Here is a 21,379-nt window from a genome sequence, read left to right on the forward strand (position 1 = left end):
GGATGGACTTCGCTCACGCTGTCCGCGCTGTCCAGGCGTTGAGGAACGGTGACATTGGCGTCCACGGCGTAGAGGCGGCTCTGAGTGTCTAGTTGCCGCAATCAGTTTTTCGAGCTGCTGACAAAGGCGGTCAACTTCGGAAGGCGTAGCGGTGGTGGATGGAACATGCGACGGCTGAGGAGTGGTGATGGGGACGGCCAACGGCGACGACTGTGTGGGAGTACCAGGACAGCAGCTTGGGCATGTTGGTTATTCATTCTTGATGGAACAGCGCAAAACATCGGGACAAGAGACAAGCGCTGAGAGTGAAACACTGAAAAGAGCCCGAGGTACTAGAAATGAAATCAGCCAGGACAGCAGCTTGGGCATGTTGGTTATTCATTCTTGATGGAACAGCGCAAAACATCGGGACAAGAGACCGCGCTTGTCTCTTGTCCCGATGTTTTGCGCTGTTCCATCAAGAATGTGTGGGAGTGCTGACGGCAGCGACGGTCAAGTGCGGGGTGACCACTTCCATCACCTTGTCGGCTAGCGAGGCGAGTGATGTTAAGTCCATGGTTGTGGCTGTGGCAAGCACCATTTGGACGTTGGACGGCAGGCGCTGCAGAAAAAGTTCACGCAGCACAGCATTGTCCTTGGTCTGCGCACTGCTACCGAGAAGCTGCGTCATCCGCCGCAAGAGCTGACTTGGTCGCCGGTCACCGAGATCCTCGGAGGAGAGTAGCTGCTGTATTTTCGTCCTTTCCCAGTCAAAACGCACTACAGGAATTTACGACAGAAAACTTCTGTAGTCTGTCGTATTTTGGGCATGTTGTACTTCTGTAGTCTGTCTTCTGTAGTGTAGTATTTCTGTAGTCTGTCTTCTGTAGTGTAGTATTTCTGTAGTCTTTCTGCAGTGTAGTATTTCTGTAGTCTGTCTTCTGTAGTGACGTAATTCTGTAGTGTCGTATCTCTGTAGTCTGCCTTCTGTAGTGCATTTGTGTAGTGTGTTGTATTCCTGTAGTCATTACCAAGTACGCTTTATTTGTCAATTAATATGCAGCTAGAGAGCAGCAGTCTGACTCTGAACATTCGATGCATTCCTGCAGTACAGCCAGGTATAAAAACACCTCACTTGGAGCAAATCGACTATTTATTTACATATATACAGAATTTTTCTTCAGCAGGTCTCTCTTGTTCAGACTGTCCTAGGTGAAGAAAAAGAACAGTGATATATATAGTATGCTTACACAACAAATGCATGCAAATGTTACAAAAGTCATACAGTGGAATCTTGATTATGCATTCCCCTTTCATGCAACGATCCACATTTAACATAAAATTGGCACGGGCCCGACGTAAACCCATAGGAATAATGCATTAAAGCCTCAATTATACAACTGAAGAATATGCACACGCCGCTTCATACGATGGCTGGCGGGAACCGTCCGGAATGGGAGAGACATTGGCATGCAGAGCACTTTACTGACAGAAGTGACGTCAACCAAGCTGTTTCCAGAGAGAAATCAAGATGCAGACGTGCATGCAACGTGTGACCAAGTGCATCATGGCCTGTAATGACTGTTCTGCCAACGGCTCAGAATGAGTCCGTGCATGCAACCCGCATCTATCAGTGCGAGGCGGTCCGCCTGGCCCGTTTTTCCGCGCGCTTCACTTACGAAGACGTTGCGGGAATAAACTGCACGTTCATACCACCATAAAGTTATTGTAGAGGCGGTAAAAAGAGTAGACATTTCTGTGATCGCTGGTGGCTAGTTCAAAAGCGCTTCTCGCTACACCTTGAGTAAAGCACATGTTAGGCCTACAACACCAAGCAAGCGGTGTACTGTCAGCCGGCAGAACGCACATCACTGCAGAAATCGTGCCAAAGGTGGACATTGCGCTTTCTTTTTTCCTTTAAGATACGAATTCTTAGTACAACATGAACTGGTGGGCGAGTTGGTCTGACATATCTTAGTGAAGCAACGCAACGGCACAAGGCCAAGGGAAGAAGGGGACAAACAGCGCTGAACTGACAACAAATGTTTATTCCGGATGCTAACAGCATATATATACTCTTTTGCACCTTAGAAAAAACAAAGAAACAGAGAGCAGCAGAAAGTATCAATCCCAGTCATTGTGCGCATGCAGCTGTATCGCGTGTACATCGATCATTTGAAATCAGGAAGTTGTGCTCTTTCACCGAGATGGCAACGGAAGGAGTGCTGATACAATTCACACCCAGCTTCATGATCTCAGATGCCTCAATAATCTCTCGTGTAAGCTTATCCTTGTGTTTGGTAACAACTTGGCTGTTTTTGAATTCTGGGTAACATGAACAGTCACGACAGTGAGTACCTATGTGGCGGGCCGCATTCTTGACATTGTTTGCGTGCTCTTTAAGTCTTTCATTAAGACACCGGCCAGTTTGGCCGATGTATTACCCACCACACTTCAACGGGACTGAGTACACCACGTTGTCTTGGCATGGCACATACTTCATCCTGTGGTTTTTCTTGCAATTATGACCAGATTCCGATCTTTTATCCGGGCGATTAACTCTCGCACACAAGCCACTCAGTCTGACAGGAGCCGAAAAAACAACATCTACTCCAGCCTTTTTGCCTATTCTCTTCAAATTGTGGGACACAACATGAACATAAGGTATTACTGCCAGATTTTTTTGCTTGGAATGGGGGACAGCTTTGCCCTCCTTCAGCTTTTTCAATATCCCTTCTGCTACTGATGCCAGAATATGAAGGGGGTATTTTGCGTCTGTTAGCCTATCAACCTGATTGGAGAAACTAAATTCAAACTTGTGTGGGCAGGATTTTTGCATGGCATTTTGAAAGCATGACGCCACAATGCCTCTTTTAACAAGCTTCGAATGGGCTGAGCTGTATGGAAGTAAGGGCTTTTTAATCCTAGGATCAAATGCCCAGCATACAGGGAAATCAGTAAAATATAAGGTCAGATCAAGGAACTTAATGCGATCATTCACAGCCACTTCATGCGTAATTTCCAGCGGCGAAAGCACTTCACAGAATATCGCGCACAGGTCATTCACTTCTGCAGCGAAGCTAGCCGGGTCACAATCTAGTAAAATTAGGTAATCATCTACATATCGGAACACTCTTGCAACTGTTGAGCTCATGAGTGATTGTTCGAGTGCCCTGTCAAGCTTAGCAAGGAACATGTCACTTAGCAATGAAGCGATGCAAGATCCTATGCAGATCCCATTCTTTTGAACTGTTTTTATTCAAAAGAATGGGATCTGCATAGGATCTTGCATCGCTCCATTGCTAAGTGACATGTTCCTTGCTAAGCTTGACAGGGCACTCGAACAATCCCTCATGAGCTCAACAGTTGCAAGAGTGTTCCGATATGTAGATGATTACCTAATTTTACTAGATTGTGACCCGGCTAGCTTCGCTGCGGAAGTGAATGACCTGTGCGCGATATTCTGTGAAGTACTTTCGCCGCTGGAAATTACGCATGAAGTGGCTGTGAATGATCGCATTAAGTTCCTTGATCTGACCTTATATTTTACTGATTTCCATGTATGCTGGGCATTTGATCCTAGGGGTAAAAAGCCCTTACTTCCATACAGCTCAGCCCATTCGAAGCTTGTGAAAAGAGGCATTGTGGCGTCATGCTTTCAAAATGCCATGGAAAAATCCTGCCTACACAAGTTTGAATTTAGTTTCTCCAATCAGGTTGATAGGCTAACAGACGCAAAATACCCCCTTCATATTCTGGCATCAGTAGCAGAATGGATATTGAAAAAGCTGAAGGAGGGCAAAGCTGTCCCCCATTCCAAGCAAAAAAATCTGGCAGTAATACCTTATGTTCATGTTGTGTCCCACAATTTGAAGAGAATAGGCAAAAAGGCAGGAGTAGATGTTTTTTCGGCTCCTGTCAGACTGAGTGGCTTGTGTGCGAGAGTTAATCGCCCGGATAAAAGATCGGAATCTGGTCATAATTGCAAGAAAAACCACAGGATGAAGTATGTGCCATGCCAAGACAACGTGGTGTACTCAGTCCCGTTGAAGTGTGGTGGGTCATACATCGGCCAAACTGGCCGCTGTCTTAATGAAAGACTTAAACAGCACGCAAACAATGTCAAGAACGCGACCCGCCACATAGGTACTCACTGTCGTGACTGTTCATGTTACCCAGAATTCAAAAACAGCCAAGTTGTTACCAAACACAAGGATAAGCTTACACGAGAGATTATTGACGCATCTGAGATCATGAAGCTGGGTGCGAATTGTATCAGCACTCCTTCCGTTGCCATCTCGGTGAAAGAGCACAACTTCCTGATTTCAAATGATCGATGTACACGCGATACAGCTGCATGCGCATAATGACTGGGATTGATACTTTCTGCTGCTCTCTGTTTCTTTGTTTTTTCTAAGGTGCAAAAGAGTATATATATGCTGTAAGCATCCGGAATAAACATTTGTTGTCAGTTCAGCGCTGTTTTTGTCCCCTTTTTCCCTTGGCCTTGTGCCGTTGCGCTGCTTCACTAAGAGATTCTTAGTACAGATACTGCTACCTGCTTCTGCGTAGTGACAGCGGTTTTAGAGAAAGTTTGAACAGAAAGACATGTCGCTGGCATGGCCGTATACTGTGCACTGCACATCTCCGAAGGGTTGTAGTAGTCATATTCCTGGCGCGTCGTTCATATTTTTTCGAGATTCATCCGACATCTACTTAATGTGCAGGAACAGAGCGCTCGCCTGCCTTGTCTAAAGCCGCCTCTTCCACGCTGAAAAGCCTGGCTGCGTGCGGTCTCAGAACAGTCTGCTAATGTGGTCCATAAGTGCTGTTAACAGTGTGGTTCATAAATATAATCTTCTGTGCGTCATCGCAGTAGCAGACTATCCTTAAGCAGAACTTGGGTAAAGCAGTATCTCACTATAGTAGGCAAATTCCAGTGCGATTTGCAGGTTATTCCAGTGCCTAAGTGTACCATACAGACAGTTAGGAAATACAGTCAAGTTACGAGTTTTGTAAGCACATGAGCTTACCCAATCTATTCATGCATATAACAAGAGACTATTGGCTTGAACAGATATTTACCGCCGCAGGCCACAGCACTTCTGTGCCAGGTAGCGCGTCACCTTCTTGTGGTACTTTTGGAGATCCTCAGCCGAGCAACCCTTCAGCTTCAAATAGTGCCAGAAGGAATCTGCACAGATGGGGTAATAAGTAATGTTAGTGTTGTTGAATATAAAAAATGAGCAGATCGAATAATGAGCATTAATACACCTAACATAGGTTGTCAGTTCGAATCCGTGCTGCAAGAAAGGCTCTAACTTAACTAGTAAGTTTATGCTGCACGACAGGCTGAATCGTATGACACCATCTGGTACATTCATGCCAAACGGTTCACCCACTAATTTTACAGGAATGTCGTGACTAAGCAGCCAGACTTTAATGCCTGCCAGACAGATATACATATACTGATCGATATAGTTTAGTTTCGAGCTGTGGTGCTCGAGCATCACACTGCCACCTGCTATTATTTTATTCCATTATCTAACCACCTCGGCTCCCATGGCAACTACTGGGATACACTGCTGCATTGGAGGCTGCCAACTTGGGTTCTATCCGTGGAATCAGCACAACTCAGGCTCAAAACGCAACCAGGCTGAGAACGCAACGCAATGCTCTAAAATTACTACCTCGGGCTAATAGCTCTGGGAGCAAAGCTTCACACACTGGTGCATAATATTATACTTCAGATACACCCAGCAAAGCAGTAGAGAGAAAAGCCCTTTGATGAATAACAAAATTTAGCTGGAGTTTAAAAACCCACTTGCACTCTGCGTAGGTTTGGGACTTGGGGGAAAAAGAGAGGTGCAGGAAATTGCAAAGGTTTTCAAGCAATTTCAACAAAATTTCAAAAATTATACAGCCCCTGAATTAGGGATGGCATACATCAAAGTGGTGACAAATGGAGTGACAAAGTTCCTTACACAGTGTGTGCACTGATGACGAATGAGGAGGATTTGGTGTTTAACTGGAAGATTAACAGCAAATAAAGTTTATTGCGCATATCTGCTGCCTATGAAAGGCTAACCGCCGAATTCAGAAGTGCGCCTCAACTCGATACTCCGTCTCCACTCTGTGGAGTGGAGAAAACAACTGCTCTTCCATTTGATGGGCAGTTAGGATTGAAGAATGCCACTCGGCATTTCTTCAGACAAGGAGCTGCTCTAGAGACCTTCTTCCAACTGCCGTCCCTCGAGGAAGCATGAAAGGCAAATGATGATGAGAATAAGGCGAAAAATTGCCTTTGGCTACAAAAAAGCATGGCATGGCTATTAAGTGTCTGTTTTATCACGCTGCACCACCTTAAGAACACGAAGAACCTCACCGTTTATTAGCCTAGTAAAACATCTTTTGCAAGCTGCCTGACGAAAGCAACAGAGAAAAACTACCGGAAACGCTTGCACATCTGGCAACCTTTGCCACCAATGATGTAGCGTCTATGTAGGCATTTACGAATGGTGTAAAAACTGCCGTTCGTCAACTTGTGGGAGGTTTCGCTGGCCTGCAGAGGCCAGCGGCGAAGCTGAGAAGTACCAAAATGGGTTTGGATTTATGGGGTTTAATGTCCCAAGTGACTCAGGCTATGAGGGATGCCATAGTGAAGGGCTCTGATAATTTCATCCACATGGGGTTCTTTCACGTGCACTGACATCGCACAGTACACAAGCTTCCAGCATTTTGTCTCCATCAGAATGCGACTGCCGCGGCCAGGATCGATCCTGTGTCTTTGAAGTCAACAGCTGAGCACCGCAACCCCTGAGACTGCTTCATCATCAAATTATGCATTACATAAATGACACTGCATCACAGAAAAGGACTAACAGTCATGGCCAAACTGTAGTTACAGCCAAAAGTTGGCACCATGAACCTGCTCCCCACATCCAAAAGCTTAGATAGCTTCAGCCAACACACAGGAATCAGATTGTCTCCCAAACCCCATGACACTGCCTCCCAAAGAAGGTAGCAGCCAATAAGTGGGCAACAAAAAAGTAAACTGTGGGTAACAACTTGAACGTCTTGCATCACGCTACAAGGTGATGTGAAATTTGAGGAAAGGCCCCAAGAAGCACATAATTTTTAGATTTTCAGAGCACTCTTAGCCCTTTAAATGCCAAATGTTTTCCTAAAAAACATGCCAGAAATTTTAAGCAATCAATTTTTTTGTGTACATTATTCTTGAAGCCACTTCACTGCATACACATGGGTAGCTGCAGAGCAGTCAGCTCAATGCACCGATTGTGGTTGACAGCACTCAGACATACAGACAAGGGACAGAAACAAAAAAGATGATGGCACAGGCACTGAACTTAAAACTTTTCCCAGAACTGCCGACATACTGCATAAATACCCACACCACAGGCACCAACACGCAGCGATTTATGCACTCGTGGTAACAAGAAGTGGTATGAGAAGTAGTGGAAAAACAACAAAAGCTAGAAGCAAAAACTAGAGGACACAGCACAGGATAAAACCAGAACAAGGTGAGAGAAAAATTTGTAAGCAAGTCATTTTTAAAAGACTGCCAACAGTGGATAGGTTTGACCGAAAGAATATTTAAGAACTGGTCTGATAAAATGGAACTAAAAAACCTTATACACAAACACAGACCAAGCGCAGTGAAAAAAAAAATGAAGGAGAAATGGCAAGAAAAAACACGCAATAGAAGCAAAATGGCGATTGGGTAAGCAAACGAGAATTAAGCAACAAGCGAAGGTGAAGTGTGCTAAAAATTAAAAGGATAAAAGGGGAATAAAAACGCGCATGAGCCACAAAGGTGAAGCCAACAATTAAGATGGTTAAAAGTGGAAGATGACGTACAGTGAAGCCGAGAGATAAAATATAAAAAAGTGAAATTCAATAACCCGTATGAAGACAAAAATCAAGGAAAAACACCAAAAGAGGGAAGTTGGCAGAAGAGGCAAGGCATGTAACACACATGTAGAACCAGGGCTAGATCAAGTACGTCCACAAAGAAAGGCAATCCTCCGAGTGAAACCAAGCGTGTTCTTTACATTCACCCCGGAGCCTGAAAATCTCTGCGGCTTCCACCATTGCATTGCGTCAGCTTATTACGGGGCTCTATTAACACAGTGGCTTTCTCGAACTTTGGGCAGCATGGCTTTTTTGCGTCCCATTATCAGCAGTGGACTTGCAGGTACCTAAGAGATGTACCCGAGAAATCAGTGTAATGCTCTCTTAGCCTTCCATTGATGCCAATGTATACCTTGCAGCAAGAAAAAGGGATTGAGAAAGCACTTCTTGTGCATGCCACTAAGGGTTTCTGTGCAATGCAGTGCAGCCTGTTTCTTTTTTCTTTTTCATTGACGATCCTAGAGAGGTGTGATAGGTGATGGGGGGGGGCGGCAGCAAAAAAAGCATCTACTCTATCTCTCGAATTTTCTAAAGGTAAATTTCACAGAAACTTAAGAAAATCGGAGAGAAAGCAGGAGTAGACATTGCCTTTTCTGACCCCCTAGCACCTATTGCAGTTGCGGAATCCTAAATGAAAAAAAAAGACGCTGCACCACGCAGCACAGAAAACCCTTAGCGCCATGCGCAGAGGGCATTTAATCAATCCTTTTGTCTTGCGGCAAGGTATACATTGGCATCAATGAAAGGATAAGGGAGCATAAGATTGATTTATCGGGTACATTTCTCGGGAATCTGCCAGTCGGAAAGAGCAAAACCACAAAACTATCACACAGAGGAAGGTGACAACACAAGGCCGTACTGACAACTGAAAATTTATTGAACAGCAGTGCTTATATAGACAAGTCACGTGTGTAATCTGCAAACAATCGTAAAGAGGCAAAAAAATTCAATGGCAACCATAGAGCTGAGCAAATATGACAATCACCTGCTCAAAAACGAAACAAAAACAACCGGGGGAAACACAGACAGAAACGCTAATTTTCCTGAAAAATGAACACAGTAGGCGTGCTGACACACTTATCTGGCTCCGACCTCAAGATGGCAACAGCCTCGACAATTTCTCTTTCCAACTGCTTCTTTCTTCATCCAATAATCTGTGTGCAGTTCAGTTTGGGATAGCAGTCTACAATGAGACAGTGAGTGGGACGGCAAATGCCTCCGGGTCTACTCAAGGAACACGCATACTCTTGCAAACAAATGTGTAAACATCTACCACTTTGGACGATATAAAACTGGCCACAGCTGAGGGGAATCTCGTACAACATGCCCGTTGGCGGTACTTTTTGAATGCCTCATGCCATGTGCAACGGGGGTGGTGTACACGATTCCTCTCAGCTGTGGTCGATTTTATACCGGCCAAATTGGTAGATGGTGAAACACTCCCTTGCAAGAGTATTAGCATTCCTTGGGTAGGCCCGGACGACCTTGCCTGCCTGTCCACTGTCCCAGTTGTAAAGACTGTTAACCTAAACTGAACTGCACATTATTATTGGATGAATAAAGGGCCAGTTGGAAAGAAATTCTCAAGGCTGTTGCCATCCTGAGGTCGAAGCCAGATAGGTGGGATAGCACGCCTTCTGTGTCCATTTTTCAGAAAGAATTGGAATTTGTTTCCCTCCCTAGGTTGTTTTTGCAATGATTGTTTGCAGATTACATGCGCAACTCATCCATATGAGCACTCATTTCTTCAATAAATGTTCAGTTGTCGTACCGCCTTGTGTTTTGCCTGCCTTTGTCCCATTCTGTTTTGCGGTTTTTCTAACGATTTCCAACCAACTGGCCTACAAGCACGTCCTAAATCTGCAAGTCCATTGCCAAAACTGTGACCGAAAAAAGCCATGCCACCCATGTTCGAAAAAGTGCCATTGTGTTAAAAAAGCACCAGAATAAGCCGACATGACGAACTGGTGGGAGCCGCCGGGATTTTGAGGCTAGAGGATTAATGGGCAAGAACACCCTCAGAAAAAAAGATTGCCTTTCTTCAGGATGTTTGACCTAGCCCTGGTTTTAAAAACATCTTGCATGCCTTGACTTTTCTGCCAACTCCTCTATTTTCGCGTTTTTGTTTGCTTTTATCTTTAATACTAATTGAATTTCATATTTTGATATTTTATCTCTCTCGTTTTTACAGTAGCTCATCTTCCTCCTGTAGCCATGTTAATTCTTGGCTTCACTTTTGTTGCTCATGTGCATTTATTGCCCTTTTATTCTTTCAGTTTTTTAGCTCACTTCACCTTTGTAGACCAATTCTTGTTTGCTTGCCCAATCACCATTTTCTTTTCACGGCATGTTTTTTCTTGCCATTTTACTTTTATTTCACTGCCCTTGATCTGTGTTTGCGTGTAGTGTTTTAGTTCCGTGTTATCAGACCAGTACTTGAAAATTTTGGTCAAACCGTTCCACTGTTTCACGTGCTGGTGGTTTTAAAAATGACTTGCTTAAAACTATTCCTTTAACCTTGTTATGGTTTCATCCTTCCCTGCTCTATAGTCTTGGTTTCTGTTTCTAGTTTGTGTTGTTTTCCCACTATTGGCCATATCACTTATTGTTGCCACGAGTGCATAAAATTGCCACCTGTTGGCGCCTGTGTTTTGGTTATATATGCAGTGTTTCGGTGATTCTGGAATAAATCTGTAGTCAGCACCTGTGCCCTCATATTTTTTCTTTCTGACCCCAGTCTGTATTTCTAAGCTCTGTCAACCACAAAGGATCAGACCAACTAGACCGACAGCTTGTCCTATTCAAGCTCAATGCGTACTTTTCAAAGAAATGCTATGGCGAAAACACTGTACTTACAGTAAAGCCTGCTTGACTGAGCGAATACCACTGGCAATTCGCAAATTCCCAGCCTGCTCCTGATTGCTGGCTCAAGCCGCACGCAACTTTGTGGCTTGCACGACTTCCACGCAACTCTTGGTCCCTTGAAACTGAAACATAGAGGGATGAGTGAGAGATATCAGATTTGATATGCTTGTATTGCTGCAATGACTAAGAAAAAACGATATTTTCCATAAGAACAATTATTATTTCACACTAGCTTCGCAGAGTAAACCTCGTTTATCACGACCTCGTTAACACTGACATACTGCACAGTCCCAGCCTGACTGCATCTAGTTCTATGGTGTCATATGCTTGTTAGCTATGAGCCCTTGGCCTTGCACCGGTTAATACAGACAACCACGGAATGGGCAATCAGCTCCGACCTTTTGAGTCATAGATACTCACAAGCTCAGTGGTCCCAGGGGTTCTAGAAATATTGGCAGGGCGACACAGTAACAAGCATTCCGCACCACTTGCTCTCGCTTCATTGCAAAAAAACTCTCACAGCAGACCTGTCCTCCATTTTGCAGTGTGAAAATAATCAAATTCAAAGCATGCACACAAAATTTGGACCTCTCTTCGAACAGAGCTTCAGAAATATAGGTATAATTATTGTAATTAAACCTACCTGCAGTTTTCAATTTATCCTAAAATTTTATGCAACTCGACAAGCAATAAGCATTAAAAAGGAATTAAAATAGCCAGCACTGTTTAAACAATATAGCTACGAAGAAATACGAGACGTATCCACTACTCTCCAGTTGTTCTTTAGCTTCATGCATTATCAATCTACACTTTCTTACAGGCACATTTGCACGCGAAACTTGGGTTTAACCCAATCTTGATGAATCTTTCTGGAATGCAACAATCAGGAGAAACCAGTTTTACTCAAAAACAAAGGGCCCTATACAATGCATCACAAGGCCGGCTAGGCGCACTCAAGACTACAGCCCCTTCCACAAGTCTCCAATTTGCCTGTCCTCTACAAGTTGCAGGATCCCTGTTCACTGCTTGTCGAATTTCGCTATCCCGCCTTGCTAGTTCTCCCACTGCCCTTCTCAAACTCTTGGAATTCTGTTGCTCTAGCAGATCATCAGCTATTGTATTATTTTTTGTTTTAGCACTACACACTCCATGCCAACAATGCTGGATAATGTACTTTAAATAGGTTTGTAGAGCGTGCAAGTGGCTTGCAGCTTGACGAATAGGTGAGAAAAAAACGCGGAGCCTGACAAATAGGTGTGAAAAAAACGTGGGTTATTTGGAAGAAATGGGCTTGGGCAGGAGATGTAATGCAAAGGCAAGATAACCAGTGGTCCTTAAGAGTGATACAGTGGATTCCAAGAGAAGGCAAACGTAGCAGGGGGCAGCAGAAAGTTAGGCGGGCAGATGAGATTAAGAAGTTTGTGGGGATACGGTGGCCACAACTGGCGAAGGACAGGGTTAATTGGAGAGACATGGGAGAGGCCTCTGCCCTGCATTGTGTGTTAGACTGATGATGATTGCAACCTGGTGAATTTGCCTCGCAACAACCGCTGCAGCCTGATATTTTGTAGAGCAGCACAATGGCCTTCATTTTTTGAGTGGTGAAGTATTCAGCATTTTGTTTCAACCATGAGTGTAAAGGGAAGACATTTTATGTTGCACAAAATGAAGGAATTACATGCATACTGGGCTTTGGAAGAATGCCCTGTGGACATCACAAAACACTGCCATCCTTGCTTTATCTCTGCCAGGTAACAAATATCATTATTCTCCAAATACTTTGGACAAAGACAAGCTGCCGTGCACTCATTCGAGCTCAGTGGACTTTCCCTCAAACCAATCTTCAGTAAATAATATCAGGATTAGGCAAAAGTAACTGTAGTGTATTTCAGTGAGTCAGTGCCTTTTACAGAAAGTTTTGGAAACAGAAAAGTTTATGAGCTTTGTGAGCACATGATTGCCCAATCTATTTACATAGTCAAATGGGAAATTTGCCTTCCTATTCAATTTATGCACATTCAAACAATATTTACCGCTGTAGGCCACATCAGTTCTGTACCAGGTAGCACATGCCAAAAAAAAGCCTTGATAGCGTAATAAGTAATGTGTGGTTGACTATAGAACTTAAAATCTAGGCCATATCTCTTGGATCTAATCTTGACATATTTCTGCATAATACTATACTGCAGATACAAAAAGCAAAGCAATACAGAGAGACAGAGAAACTTTGCTAATGAAATGAACAAAATATTTACTTAAAATCACTGACCTGTTACTCAGCATGAGGGAGGAAATAAGAGGGAAAGACGAAGGAAAACAGGTGCAGAAAATTGTTAACGTTTAGAAAATAATAAATTTAAACAATTTTTGGAAATGATGTATCCATTACTTTACTTGGTTTTAAAGGGTTTAATGCCACAACGCGGGGCAGGCTATACAGGGCGCTATTGTAGAGGACTGGAAAATTCTTTAGGTGTGCTGACATCACACGGTACCTGGGCCTCTAGTATTTCGTCTCCATTGAAATGAGACTAGTACAGCTGGAATCAAAACTGGCTGGAATCGAACCTGCCTCTTCCGGGTCAGCAGCCAAGCACAATAACCACTCAGCCACCATGACGGCTCCCATTTGGGGTGACATGCATCAATGTGGTGACTGACGGGGCTGACAAAGTTCACTTCACAGAGGGTGTGCATTGATGAGGTTATATAGTTCAATTCTCCCTGTGCCACATAATTAGACAGGTAAAAATTTATTATGAGCATATGCTGCCTATGGCAGGCCAAGAGATGTAAGACACAAAGCATATGTCCATAAAATGAAAGCAAGAAGAGCACAATTTCCTGCTGTGAGTAACTGCTCCACTATCCAAAAGGATAGCCAGCTTCTTTAAAAAATGTATGTCCTGCCTATGTCCATTTATGATTCCCGCTCAGATTTTAATTCGCATTTATTTCCAACCAACTCAGTTCTCTCCCAATCTCTTATCATTAACCCTATGATTTTCCTGAGTGGTTCACCGCACTGTTCTCAATTTTAAGCCCTTTGTAAAGTACCCCACTTTTCCCGACAGCTTAGCAAAGGCAAAGCAGTTTAAAATTTCTTTTTGAGCATACTGCAAGGTGCTGCTCGTAACTTCTGAGTGCATGCCTAAGGCAATAAACCCGTTTCTTATTCTCCCAACCATTTCTTTCAAATGCTCTATATCTGTGCATGACCTGGCCGAGGTGTATTCTGTTTCGACTTCCAGTACCTTACTGCATTTCATAAAAAGGCCTCTTTCCTGATTATTAAGTATTGATTTAGCTCTCATTTTCACACTGAGTATTGATGTCCTCAATCATTTGCAAGAATTCATCACTTATACTACAACTCACCATTAATACTACAATAACATGAAATCAAATATAACTGAGCGGTTCTCCATGAGTCTTCGCATTTCCTGAACCAACCTGCTGCTATGCAGAGAGGGTCACCTCGTCTAGCATCATCACATCTTGTTCAGGGTATGTGGGTTGTGCAAAGTAAACAACCGTTGATTTCAGGTCACTGCAGTCAAAACTACAAAGTAGCTGGTGCAATGAAATGTTAGTTCTAAGAAGGTCTGCTCGTTTTTTTTTATGCGGGCCCAAGTGAACACAGGCTAAACTGCATGCTGTTTGATGTCAGTGCAGGATAAAGATCCCCAGGTGGCCAAAATTATTCTGCAGCCCTCTGCTACGGCACCTCTTTTCTTCTTTAACTCCCTCCTTTATCCCTTCCCTTGCATCATTGTTCAGGTGCCTATCAAGATGTGAGACAGTTACTCTGTCACTTCCTTGGCTCAAAAACCAATTTTAAATTTTTCAAGGATACTTTCAAGAACGTAGAGGTACAAACTGTACAGTATAACCACATGCCACAGCAATAAACCAGCAATACATCTGCGCTGACAGGAGCTTGCCAAGTACGCTGCAAGGATGCTATGCCACGCAAGATTTGGTGTCATCATACAATGTTACTTTACTGACTGACATTTCAGTGTACAAGCAAGAAATACCATTAAAGTATTATTGTACAGCACAACGTTTTTAAAAGATAAACGAACATTTTGGCCTTTTTAGAGGACACACATGCATAAAAGGCAACAGGTGTGGAATAGTCACTGCACCTGAAGCAGGCTCAACTTTATAATAACAGCGCAGTGTCAAGAGCTACATGAGCGGCTATATTTCGTACAAATTTGCAGTTCATGTAATAAGCTGAGGTACTGCTGTAAAGTGCATGTAGAGTTCTGCATGCATTTTTAAACACAGCAGTGAGCCTATGTTGAAAATATTTTTCAAAACAGGCAGGTAAGGTATGCGTAACTGAAAAAGATAATTACCATGAATGGCTTGGAGGGATGGCACAGATGAAGGCAGGAAGCACGCATGGCCCAGAAGATGCTGGCAGCTGGCAACTGCAGATAAATACGTCCCGACCAACAGCTGTCAGTGCCAGTGACAATGTCATGAATGACAACAAAACAAACTGTCGACTGCTTCAGAAACTAAAATGAGGTATTAATATAGGAACACAAAAAGCAATGAGGTGGCCCATGACAAAATAAATAAGGAGATTGTATGTGAAACACCCATACACATTCTTTGAGTACATTTACATGACTGTCATAACCACATTGAAAGATGAGCTGGCTGGAATACCGCTTTATTCTTATGCATAATGAAAAGAGCCCAACTATTCGAATATAGCATGCGCAGGCTTTAGTTAATTACTATTAGGGTGCCTTGCACCAGCGTCTAATGTATTCTTAAATTGAACATAGCACCCAGTCGACCAGTTTACCTTGCATAAATGAGAAGAGAAAATGCAAAAGACATGCATTCAATACCAAGGAGCCCGATATCTCACGTCACAACTGAGCATGATACGAAAATTAGTAGTGCATTTAACAAATTGCACACAAATAAAAACAGCAAAACATTTGTCGAGTGGTAATGCAAGTAGGGGCAAGAGCAAAAAAAAATACCGAAGAACACTGGTGAGTGAGGTGCAGGGAGGTCTGTGGGTAGGGTTCCGTGCCTGGGAACAGTTCCGAGCGCGGAGAACTGCTGCCGGCAGTCAACCAAGAATAAATAAGAGAAAGTGAAAATGAACAACAAACCATCACCAATTGCGAACGACCTGAAAGCGGGCCGCATAAGCGAGGCATACAGCAAAAAGCTTGAAATCCCAAATAAGTGTGCAGTTGCATCCCCAACAGTTCAGTGCCCTGAAGGAGAGGAAGCATGGACGCCTACAGTTCAGGGAAGACACAAGAACGACCTAACTGACATAATATTGCCAAATTCTGTTCCAATGGGGAAGCACAGATAAAAAGTTTACAAATGACTAGTGCATATGCGCCAGCCTTCCACATGCGATCACTGTCTTCAAAATAATTTGCATGACGAATATTAAGAAGTAAGCACTGATCCGATGAGCACCAACACCGAGCAAAACCATCCGTCGTCTGTTCGCAGTTCGCCTAGCGCGAGTGCTCCATCGCGCAGCACTGCCGCTCATAATAATCTTCTAAATAGCACAAATCCATCCGATGGGTACCAGCCGCGAGCAAAATCACCCGTTGTCAGTTCCCTCGCCTGTTCTCAGCTGTCCACGCAAAAGCGCTCTCACCCGCGGCACTGATCGTCGTCTTCTACGCAGTACAAATCCATGCCAGTTGAATGTAGTAAACATTGTCTGTAGTTTTTCGCAGCGCTAGCAAGCGACCGCATAACTCTGTTGTGATCTCTGGTGGCATTTTTATTTACCACGGCACCTGAGTACTAAACGCAGACATAGACTATGAAGCAAGACTTGTCACGCAGGCTATACGTCCGTTCTTTTCAGGCAACGCATTATAGCTGAGGCAACCGCACGCAGACTGCCTCCACTGCCATCCCTATATAGCCGCACACTAATAACGCGTGTGAATACAGATCAGTAATAGAGAAGCGGTGACGGTACTCACCAATCATGCAGCTCATCCAGGCTTAGTAAAACCGCGCCGTCGTCTTCATTGCCTTTCCAGATGACAAGACGTCGTAGCGCTGCCTTTCTTCATGGCTTTGCCCGTCCAAACTCACCGATGTTGACTGGGCGTAATACTCGTCGTTGGCTTCCAAAACACACTTCTGTTCTTCACACATGTCCGCCGCACAAGCACTCAAACAATGCCATGAAAAGCCAAATAACACAAAACGTGAGGCAACGCACGCACTGACATGGCGCCGGCGCCAGCGGCTTTGCCCTTGTTTTTGCGTCGTTGAAAAACTGCAACTCAAATGCGCTTTTTTACTACTAATATTTAAATTATGTTCAGAAGAAAAATATTTCATTTTTTTTAAATTTATTTTTTTATTAAGTGCGAACACTAAAGCGCTTTTAAATACTTTTGTAGAAGCTGCGATCCTGTGATCCCATCACCCAGGTACCCAGGGCAGGGCTGTGGCATGTTGCAAGTTGCGCGTCCGCGCCGAGGGTGGCGCCACGGTCGAAACGATTGCAGCGATCCTGGTATCGGCGGTAAACGCGGCTGCAGTTAAGCCTAATAAAAGTGAAATATTTCGGCCGTTATCAATAATAAAAACATGCTTATGAACTAAATTATAACCAGCCATAGGTGTTAAAAATAAGACATCAAAGAAATTAGTTGCGAACATGACGCCGCGGGCAACGCGGCAGCAGACGATAAGCAGACGACGCCCGGTCAGCCGCGCAAGCGAAAACGGCGACGTCGGCGACATTCGCACTGCAGCAGCGTCATTGGCGTCATGTCGAGTCACACAGTGAGCTTTTCTTGGAGTCTTTATACTAAGAACTAGCACTGCAGCATATTATGTTGTCCCTAGCCCAACGCACTGTGATTTCTTCTACACGAGTCAAAGGTTGAAAATTTTCGCTGCCTTTCTCTGCGTGTGTTTATTCATAGCCACAGACTGATGCGTTTCAATACATGTCCGATGTTTTACTTCCCTGCTATTTACCTGAATCTCTTACAAAGTCGCGTACAAACCTATATTCAGTCACGTAGCATTTTATTAGGTATACTGTATCTACCCTGATACCTTTTTTTATCCCCCATATATTCTCTGTGCGCTCATGTCTTCTAAGTTTACATAATGGCGTTTTTTATCTTGATTTTTAGTATGCCTGTTTCTGATACTGCAATGTAACTGATACCTAAAATCACTTTTTGAACATGGATGGTCACTGCTGATGTTCTTTTAATAAATTGTTCTTTCTACAAAACCATTTACGCTTTTCCTTCTCGAGCGAGCGCAGCTGCTAAGCAGTCGCGCCGCTCGCCAACATACACCATGCTACATCAACAGACACATCGAAATACAAAAGCGAGTGAGCAGATTTCGTAAGTACTTAGGAAATCAAGCGTGAATGCAGTGCGGGATCAGTTAATCACCAGTATTTACAAAGCTTGGATCGAGCTAGCGGCCGCCAGCACCAGGCACGCGCGAGTACAGTGCACTGTAGCGCGACCAACCGGCCACAACCAGCCGCCTAAACGCGCGCCGCCATATTGGATTTTTGACTGCGTTTACCGCCTCTCCCAGGTGTCGCCACCATCGTCTTCGAAAAAAAACGTCCCCATTGGCTCTATGAGAGTGTCACTCCCTTGCCCAGGGTGCCCCGGATGTTCTAGCAGACGACGGAGCAGACGACGGCGCAGACTACGCTGTTGACGGAATGAAATTTCGTTTGCTGCCAGCTAAAATCTCTTAATTGCGACAAAACGGGCAAAGAAATGCACCGTACCTCAAGCTGGTGCATATCAAGGATATGTTGGACGTGAGCGGTAGGACTGAGAGCAGCTGCGATGCAGTACTTTGACTGACGCGGGCATGCTCGACGGAGATTTACACGAAACTGAGGGTTAACTGTGACCCGTACAAGCGGATAACTTTGATATCAACTGCTTTGCGAAACTACGCCGATAGTTGCGTCACACTTTAGCTGATATGCAACAGCGGCTCGCACTCGCCGCATCTTGCTCGCGTGTACTTTCACAATTGAGCAAGAGCCCACATGGAAGCCGAAGCAACTGTGTTTTCGAGTTCAGATTGTTCCGCGAAATACGAGCAGCTTGTTTTAGCACGCACTCGAATTGTAGTTCTCAGCCAGTGCGTCACGAGCGGTGACGATGGCCTCGATGACGAGCGTAAGAATCACCTTAAGGTGGCCGCAACGAAGCCGGTATCCCAAGCGTATATATGTGAGCTAAAAGTTGTTTACCTGTGCTGCAAACGTGGGCTCAGTCGCAGTCCAGCCGCTAGCTGCTCAGTTTTCCAGCCTTGCGAGCCCAAGTCGCTGGCTGCTGAGCATTGCGGGAGCTGAGCTTTCAGAAATGACACTGCCCGCGAGCGCGCCGGGCGACAAGTTTGCACTGCTCCCTGGATGTCGTATTCGTCGCTAAGCCTGGCAGGTTTCATATCTTCTGAGTGCTGAGGCGGCTTCATAGGCAGGGTGATAGGGAGATATTTGAAGCATTTTGCATTGATAAGGCAGGGGACAAGTGCGTGAGCACACCCTCCGTAGCCCTCACGAGAAAAGAGTTAATCTATCTGTCGAAAAACTTGCGCGTCAATTTGGTTTAAATCTTTACTGTTTGCTTGACAACCTGCTTCGTGATAAAGAGAAGGGGGCGGGGGTACAGTCTCCTGAGCATGCGCCGAATAGAAGTGTAAAAATCTGTTATGTGTGCATTAAAACGTCAGTTGAAGTCTAGCGTGCTGTCCCGTCGGTTTCCTGTGTCGCTGTCCTTGTGTTTCCACGCTAGTTGCAATGTCGCAGTCATTAACGTTTCATATCGATGCCAGAGCTGAGAGTGCTTTCGAACTGGCTAGCGCTGAGGTGCTACTCTCTTCACTGTACGTTGTACTGTGAACCATGTCTCGTAGTGAAATAAAGATATGCGCGGTTTCCGCGCTAACGGTGACGTCGAGGACGAGCTTAATAAACGCTGTAAGGCAGCAGATATTCGATGCATATATGTGTGCTAAATTTGTTCACTTATGCTGCATGCAAACGTGAGAATAAAGTCTCGCTCAGTCGCAGGACAGACGCTCGCTGCTCGATTTTCCAGCCTTGCCTGCTCAGTTCGCGAGCTACTGAGCCAATCGTTGAGCGAGCCGAGCTTTCGGCGACGACGCCGCCGGCGGGCGCGCCGGCCGACGAACTGCGCGCTGCTCTCTAGCTACCCTTGTAGTCGCTATAGGCTTAGCCGATTGCACATCGACGCCTAAGCTGAGTGCGATTCGGAACTGGCTAGCACTGAGGTGCTACCCTCGCCACCGTTTTACTGTGAGCCCCGCGTCATAGTGAAATAAGCTCGGTTTCCGCGACCCCTTCAAGAGCAGAGCTAGCAGAAGCCAGGCGAGCTGCAATGGGCAGCAGAAGCGGCTGTGGGAGAAAATGTTTTGCTGTTATCGCTTCTACCAACAACTCGATATTGGCTAACGATACTCTATCCCAGAGCTTAGTAAATGGACGTGAACAAACAATACCAGTGAATTTTTCTGACGCCGGCTTCCAGGCTGGCAGGCCGGTCCCGAGAAGAGCGCCCTTACGCTTGCATGGCAGTGGTGCACGTCAAAACCGCCCCGACATTCTACTCTTCGCTCAGGTTGTCGTAGCACACTGTTAATAGCGAGGGACCAGAACACTTTAGTGGACCGAGCGTGAGGGACCAGAACACTCTAGAGGACGAGGCGCGAGGGCGCAGGAGACTGAACCAAAGCGCGCGATCGACTGACGTCAGTCCCAAGACTTCTCATTTCACGTGAGAATCAAACGAGCAGGCGAGCTGCAGGTCACTCTTGTAGGTGTGAGGAAGTGTCGTGGAGCTGCTGCCCGAACGCAAGCGACTGCTGGCCGCATGGCCTTTGCTATTGCGAGTGTGAATGGACATTAAACGCACGTTTACAGTAGGGAGTCACAGAGTTCGCGCGAGTTAATTAAGCCCCTTGGTCACGGAGGGGGAGCCCCGAACTAATACATCCTCATGGGGAAGTCACTCACTGACCGAATTCTTGCGGCGCGACTTCATGTCGCAGAACTCGCCACCCAATCCTTGGCGTCGCGGGATAACGCCACGTCGACTGGCAAATATTCGGGTTCTTGCTCCTCCGGGAAATTACAGCGCAGGCGCGACGCAACGGTCCACGCGCGCGCCCTTTCTAGGCGTCCGTGTTCAAACACGCTCAAGGCTGTACTGGGCCTTAGGATTCGTACGCTGTTCTCTATATTTAGCGAGATGGTTGTGTCACTGTCATGAAATTTTCAATGGAAGCAATGAACGAAGTCGTAAGAATATATATATATTTTTTCATATTTTATGATGATCTTGCAGCATGCGCGGCTAAAAACTGAAACGTGGAAACTTGATATGGGAGTCGCCTTGATCATTTATACAGGCAACAGGTCATGCGTGCGTAACATACATGCTGCCTTTGTGATAGCAGGACGATTACTGCGAGTAATCTTCCAGCTTTTTCGCCATCAGGTTACTCTCATTACGTGACGTTAAGCGACGCGTATATGTGACCTTAGCCTTTTCTCCGC

At 45.0% G+C, this 21,379-nt stretch overlaps 1 protein-coding gene and 1 long non-coding RNA gene across 7 annotated transcripts in view; one reads left to right on the forward strand and one right to left on the reverse strand.

The window, feature by feature from the left end:
- Nucleotides 1-21,379, forward strand: part of LOC149328267 (uncharacterized) — a 93,688-nt gene that overhangs the window by 6,382 nt on the left and 65,927 nt on the right. The window lies entirely within an intron of this gene.
- LOC149328268 (uncharacterized) lies at nucleotides 1,115-17,103 on the reverse strand. 4 transcript variants are annotated; one of them, XM_089560067.1, is made up of 6 exons: nucleotides 16,773-17,103; nucleotides 15,789-15,870; nucleotides 15,144-15,218; nucleotides 10,768-10,898; nucleotides 5,065-5,173; nucleotides 1,115-1,182 (listed from the first exon to the last, which is right to left on the reverse strand). In XM_089560067.1, the coding sequence occupies exons 1-6, from the start codon at nucleotides 16,786-16,788 to the stop codon at nucleotides 1,137-1,139; spliced, it is 459 nt and encodes a 152-aa protein (XP_089416193.1). In that variant the 5' UTR covers nucleotides 16,789-17,103; the 3' UTR covers nucleotides 1,115-1,136. The 4 variants fall into 4 exon arrangements, with proteins under 4 accessions (XP_089416193.1, XP_089416194.1, XP_089416195.1 ...); XM_089560068.1 differs by having other exon boundaries at nucleotides 15,789-15,867; nucleotides 16,773-17,102; XM_089560069.1 differs by having other exon boundaries at nucleotides 1,115-1,187; nucleotides 16,773-17,096.

Source organism: Amblyomma mixtum, chromosome 9 (assembly GCF_055824585.1).
Source record: "Amblyomma mixtum isolate Tamu chromosome 9, ASM5582458v1, whole genome shotgun sequence".
In the NCBI taxonomy this organism is placed as follows: Eukaryota; Metazoa; Arthropoda; class Arachnida; order Ixodida; family Ixodidae; genus Amblyomma; species Amblyomma mixtum.